A 6,594-nucleotide genomic window follows, 5' to 3' on the forward strand; every position below is an offset into this window, starting at 1 on the left:
GGATCTAGTTAGTTTTCGGAGTAAATTCATCAACTTTCAACAGATTACCCAAATGAGAAGTAATGTTGTCGAGAGATTCGTCATCCCACGCCTCTGCAGGAGGTTATGCAACTGAACCCTGCATCAGCTGATGGAAAGTTTCGCGAAAGTCGGCTCAAAGAAAGGTCTCCAGGAAGCAAGCTGTAATGTTAATCCATTGAGAGTCCAAGGTCCTTCAGTGAGAAGTTTTTGCATGTCTTCAAAAACAGCACAACGGATAAGCAAAAACCCATTTGGCAGGTCAGATATTTGGAGATCACGAACCATCGCCCATTTGGCCATCAGATATTTCCTCACTTGGTCAAATGGGGGTGGTTTCCCAAAGAACTTCCCATAAAGAGCATGCTGAAACTTTTGATGAGCTCGAGAAAGAGAGTCGGCATCAAGCTTAACAAAGGAAGTAGAAGAGTTCTTAAGCTTATCAAGCAACTGAGGATTATGAAGAGGTGAAGATTCATAGGATCTGTTCCTAGAGGAAGCAACTTGAGCCCAGGATGAAGGTGGAGGGTGAGTGGAAGGGGGGAGGGGAGTTTGTCCCCCACTCGCCATAGCAAGGGGGGAAGAAAGATGAGAAACCAGCAAAGACGACACTGTAGAAGAGAGAAACCAGCAAACTACTCACAGCTCTCTCTCACACCCTGCTGCTTTAGATACTTCTCAGGATCCAGTGCTAAGGCCTCCGGTTGCCTAGCTTTCTCGGTTTGAAGAGCACTTAGAAGTGAAATTTGTCTCAGAGTAAATTTGTCTTTGGCAGATCACAACTAGATATCAGTTATCTTCCTAGGATGACTTGAATCTCTTAATGTGTGTAATGAAGAACTACCCATTTTTAAACCAAAAGATTGGCCATTAATCTACTTATAATAATGTTGTGCCCTGCCCTCATAGAAACAACATCCACAAATCTATGCTCTTCAGCCACACAATTCACTTCTAAGTGCTAATTAGATTGAAAAAGATAACCTAACATCAAGCAAAGGTAATTCAATGGCTCTATTTAAGATTCCACTTTATTAAACCATCATCATTGCCATTATTTCCAATTAGTGCCCTTAGAGATGTAATGCTTGTAATTAATGATGGATTAAGTACTTCTTCCATGTTCTCCTACCCACACTTCTCTTTACTTTCTTCATTGTATCATGTCCACTATGATTTCAATCCACCAATCCTCCATCACTTCATTGTATCATTGCCATTTTAAAAGAACATTTAGATTTCTTGTAACAGTTTTAAATCTTCATGATGCTCTAACTTCATGCTGTTGAGAAGAGTTAAATATGACATTAATAATTGAATTTGAATTATAAAAAAACTATTGCTGCGATGCTGCAACAAATGTTCAAATGTTGAATAAATGTTTGGATTCTTTAAACCCTTTGTTAGCGTGTTTAAACCATATGTAATTTGGTCTTGTTGGTTAATAACCATTCTTATGACTCATAATATTGTTGTTTGAATCTAATGATAATATCATGATGATACATACTTTGTCATGAAGAGAGTTCAACTTTGTGTGTGTATTTATCATCCCCGATTATGTAAATAATCAAGCAATAACCATCAACTCCTTTCATGACATTATTGAATCAAATACTTCATGCTAAAATAAAGGTTAGTAGATCAGAGGATGAGTTGAATAGTTACATATGGAACCAGCAAAGGCTCTGTGGGTACTGATGTCCAAAGTTAACAACCTTTTTCTATGCTGAAAAGACGCGAAAAAAAAAAAGTTGTTTTAATTCCATCTGATACACCAACAAACTAAAGTTACAACAATAGCAATGAAAAGAATTAGGGCTAGGATTCAAAGTAAAATCACGCACAATATTCATGGCGAGATGATCAAAAGGAAAAGATTGAGATTAGATTCTCCACTGCAGAATAAGGTGCCATTAAGATAGCTTGAATTTGAAGCTGATTGATTTTGTGGAGACATTTGCACCTTTTATCCTACCAGGGCATCAACATACCTGCCAATAATTACCATCACATTGAGTTCTCACTTCAGAAAATTATTTCACTGTGTAATACATTAAGATTGTGTTAATCTTCTACTTGACTCATTTCACCAAGATCAATTTGATGCTTTTCGTACATTTTCATTCAACATGATGAAAATCCTATATCAACCAGCACTTGGGTCAACCTACTGCTATGATCTCCATTGTTTTCTTAAAATTAAAACGAAAGCAGATACTGCATTGCAAGATAGATGGTAACCAAGAAATAACCTTAAAGAAGCAATTCCAGACATAAGTATCAAAAACTTCATGAAGAAATAAAATGTCATCATAATCAGATTTCTGCAGAAGAAAAAACCTTCCTGTCACAAACATTCTTCGTGTTATTTTTTTCATGTTATAGATCTATGCTGGATGGCATCACTTAGTAAAATCAGAAAATGGAATACAGGGATTATTTTAAATGTAGGGTTTTAAAACATAAAAGTCACTTTCTGATCCAAGAGGTTATATCACCATTTAAGTGATCTTTACTGTAATTTGATCATGTTATTTGCTTACAGCTTGCTAATAATTTTAATTATTTGAACAAAAAGCTAGCACTGAACTTTTGCCAAGTGTTACACCTTCCTTATCTGGAGTTTTGGCAAATCCAAACATGTCTGAAATGGATATAGAGGTAGCACTATACAAAGTTGACAGACAGCCCATATCTATACATTCTAGAAAACGTATCACCTATACACTTATATTATATGCCAATGGAGTATGAGCTAATTAAGGAGACCCATAATTACAATGAGACATGAAAAAGACTACTACATCACTGCAAGGTAGACTCAGCAGAATGAGTCATTAGTGATAACAAATAAATGTTTGAACTTGGTAACTGTAACTCTGAATAATAAGAAATGATTGCAATGGTAGTACTACTTAACTTAGCCACGAGATGTTTTCTGTTTGCATTAATGTCTTTCAGAAAGAATTACCAAATCAAGTACATCAAGGAAGCATGACTCTATTGGCATTCATGCGTCAGGCCATTTTAGTCAGTTGTTGCACGCCATTTCTCACTATGCTGAGTCCTTCCAAGAACTAGCAATAGGAAAGCTAAACTAAATATAAATCATTAGTCAGTAAATCACACTAGATAATTTTTTTAATTAGCACTACAAATTTACAAGATAAAAACAACCAGCTAGTTGAATGCTTAGGACAAAGCACATCAAATATGAACTTTTTGGATTATAGGTTCTATATAACCATGTCTATTAACTTAATGGTTCCAAAGAATGAAAATTCAAATCCCAGATATGTCAGCTCATACAATTATTAATAATTGAGAGTCTTAACTCAAGCGGTGAATTAAATTGATAGAGATCTTAACTAGGAAATCAGCTGAAAACAACTAATAGTCACAATTTAGATCATAAAACTGTATGTCTGATCAATGTCACGTATGTTCCATGTGTAATAATTAATATAGTGTGATCAGCAGGTGAATCAATGTCATTTCTCTAGTTCAAATCACCCCTGTCTAATGTCAATCAACACTGCTTTCATGGCAAGTAATTCATAATGTAAAATGGTTTGCTGATGTAATTCGATTGTATAAAATATCTAGTTCAAGAGTATAAAGTAATCAATGGATGAGTCCAAACAGTGACTGTTCTGCAAGGTTACTTTCAAAGCATGTCGCAATTAACATGAATTGGATGGGAGGCACAAGATTTAGAACGATGATCGCTAAAGCTATAAATATCGGGCAAGTCATATACAGATAACACATTGTGTAATTCAATAAACATACAAAAGGTCACAAACAAGGATGTACTGCATCATGAATTTGCAGGTTTGCAAATCGCCCATTGAATCCCCTAGATCAGCTGGTATGCAAATCTGCACAATTAAACTCAAGCCAGATCAGAGTCATGAATTTATATACCAATAGTTGAAAGAAAAATATTAGATATGCTCATTCCTTAGAAAATTATTTACCTTTTTACTGCATCAAATGAAAACATCTTCCTCTTCCTCACTGTCATATGCAATCCTTAAAGAAGCATCACCAGCATCATCCACAATCTCCTCCTCTGAAAAAGCTGAGATTTTAACACCACCAATCCCTGAATTCTGACCAAAAAGCTCATCAACAACATTATCCAAAAGAGTGCTGTCTTCATCCCCACTCTGATAATACCAATTTGAAGAATCATGCACAAAGAACTCTCCCTCTTCTAACTCCTCATCCTCTTCGTCGACATCCATCGTATCAGTAAGCACTGCATTTCTCCCAGAAAACACAGACTCTTCATCCACCTCCCCATTCTCCACCCTCATCCAAGGGACCCAAAAATCAGCATGCCGGCCTAATGATCTCCGTCCATCTCCAACAACCACAGTCCGGAGATCAGCCTCCTTCACCCTCCTCACCATATCAGTGAAATCCGAATCATCAGACACCAATACCATCCAATCCATTCCCCGGGCCATCGAATGCTGCATTTGCCGCTTGAGTGCAGCATCAGCAGCCTGCGGTTTATCTGCCACAGTCCTCACAAAAACCCCTGCTCGCCGGAGCTCCGACGCCAACCCATACCCAGTCTTTGGGGTCAACAACTCCCTCGCCGACTCCTCATACTTATGATTCCCACTCAAAAACCTCTCCTTATACTTCTGCTTCTTTTTCCCCTTCAGCGACCGCATTCGCGCGAGCTTCTTCTGCCGCTCCCGCTCATGGAGCTGCTTGAAATGGCGCTTGAGCTCGAGATTAGTGCGACACTTACGGCCGCAAACGCCACACACGTAGGGATCGGAAGGAACAGAGAGGCCCTTGCGCTCGAGGATGTCCATGCGGCGGCGCTCGCGCCGCTGATCGAGAATCCACTGGGGAAGATGATCGAAGGCATGGCGGTTGGCGTAGGCGGAGACGTCGACAACGTGGCCGAAGAAGCCGGCGACGCGGCGGAGAGCGACGGCGGCTTCGTAAGGAGGGCCACGGGGAGGCTTGTTGTCGAGGTCCCAGAGGACGACGACCTTTTGCTGGCGGGCGGACCAGACACCGTCGCGGCCGCGGACCATGTCGACGTCGGCGGCGGCGGCGGCGCGGTCGGGCGTGGGATTGAAGGTGGAGCTGAAATCGGAGACGAAGCATTTGGGATTGGGGATTAGGGATCGGGGGAAGGAGAGGGAAGGAGGGGAGAGAGGGAGACGGAGATGGGAGGGGAGGAGAGGGAGGAAGGAAGGAGAAGGTTTGGGAGGTTGGAGGATGGTGGTGGTGGTGGTGGTGGTGGTGGTGGGATTCATGATATCGTTTTGGGAGGGAGAAGAAGAAAGGCAAAGATAGGGGCGATAAAAATAAATAAATAATAAAAAAATAAAAAAATAAACAATCTTATCTTTTGTTGAGATAAATATCACTGTTGATCACCAAATTATAACCGATTATGGTACCAGCATTTTAATTTATATCAAAATGATCCCCCATTTTTATTTTGTTTCAAAGAGATCCTACCCAAAGGATTCCGGTGAATATATTCTGACCGGTGAATTTATTCTGACGTGGACGCCGGCAATCCAACATGGTTGCCGGATTTCCACGTCACATGTCCAATGACATGTGTCACTTGGATTATAATGCCACATGTGCCATCCTAACACCACATCAGCCACCACGTCAACTCCTTCTTCTTCTTCTTCTTCTTCTTTTCATCTCTCGAAATCCGAGAATCCAAATCCTTCTTCTCCTTCTTCTTCCTCACATTCGAGAATCTTGATAATCCAAGAGCATGTTGAACTGTGAGTGCTCTATGAGAGTGTGATCCCAAGTATGAAAGCAACGTGATACTCCAGAGCTTGTATTCAAAGCTTGGTTTTTCATTAGGTTTCAGATTTATGTATTCATAGCTTGCTTTGATTCCGTCGGAGTTACGAGCAAATAATCACAAATCAAAGTTATGAAGATGTCTCAACATCATTTATATATCATTTATATTGTTTTTGCATTTACTTTTGCTCATTGTGTCTATTTTTTCTATAAAATTACTTCAATGTAGTTGATATCCTTTTAGCACAATTAATGATCTAATAATATCCTAATTATTTGTGTGACATTTCTTTTTCAGTGAGAATGTTGTGAAGTTGTTACAGAGACATTAAAATTTATATTAATGTCTTCATATAAACCTTAGTAACTACTGAAATTTAAGAGCACAAAATAAAAAACTTGCAGAAAATAATCTATACAAATATACATAATAACACTAACTGTATCTATTATTAAGTAATTGTTGATTGAAAATTAACAACACCGGGTGTTAATAAAAAAACAACAAAAGAAATTTATCTGTATGTATATACACAAATACCACAAAGCAATGCAATGTACAAGTAGTAGTTTAAAAGATTTCCTTCCCAGTGAATACTGTGAACTCATTGTTCAAATAAGAATTTACAAAAGATCTACAATAAGTTTGTCCTTATAATTTAGCCATTTATACAAAATTAGGCATAGTCAGACCAAAACATGGCTATACAAAACAACAAGCACATAAGCTAGTTTTTATGTCTCTAAAAAAAAGAAAATACAACA

At 38.5% G+C, this 6,594-nt stretch overlaps 1 protein-coding gene across 7 annotated transcripts; it reads right to left on the bottom strand.

The window, feature by feature from the left end:
• Positions 1–1,643: 1,643 nt before the first annotated feature.
• On the bottom strand, positions 1,644–5,257 carry LOC120255793. Of its 7 annotated transcripts, none has more exons than XM_039263602.1 (4): positions 4,002–5,228; positions 3,838–3,902; positions 2,993–3,118; positions 1,644–2,012 (listed from the first exon to the last, which is right to left on the bottom strand). In XM_039263602.1, the coding sequence occupies exon 1, from the start codon at positions 5,082–5,084 to the stop codon at positions 4,014–4,016; it is 1,071 nt and encodes a 356-aa protein (XP_039119536.1). In that variant the 5' UTR covers positions 5,085–5,228; the 3' UTR covers positions 1,644–2,012; positions 2,993–3,118; positions 3,838–3,902; positions 4,002–4,013. The 7 variants fall into 7 exon arrangements, with proteins under 7 accessions (XP_039119536.1, XP_039119522.1, XP_039119515.1 ...); XM_039263588.1 differs by lacking the exon at positions 2,993–3,118 and having other exon boundaries at positions 1,644–1,747; positions 1,866–2,012; positions 3,814–3,902; XM_039263581.1 differs by lacking the exon at positions 2,993–3,118 and having other exon boundaries at positions 1,644–1,787; positions 1,866–2,012; positions 3,814–3,902.
• Between the last annotated feature and the right edge of the window lie 1,337 nt (positions 5,258–6,594).

Source organism: Dioscorea cayenensis, chromosome 3 (genome assembly GCF_009730915.1).
Source record: "Dioscorea cayenensis subsp. rotundata cultivar TDr96_F1 chromosome 3, TDr96_F1_v2_PseudoChromosome.rev07_lg8_w22 25.fasta, whole genome shotgun sequence".
Classification (NCBI taxonomy): Eukaryota; Viridiplantae; Streptophyta; class Magnoliopsida; order Dioscoreales; family Dioscoreaceae; genus Dioscorea; species Dioscorea cayenensis.

Bases quoted from the DNA above. Each gene is read 5' to 3' on its own strand.
- LOC120255793 (XM_039263609.1), bottom strand. From the start codon at position 5,084: ATGGTCCGCGGCCGCGACGGTGTCTGGTCCGCCCGCCAGCAAAAGGTC.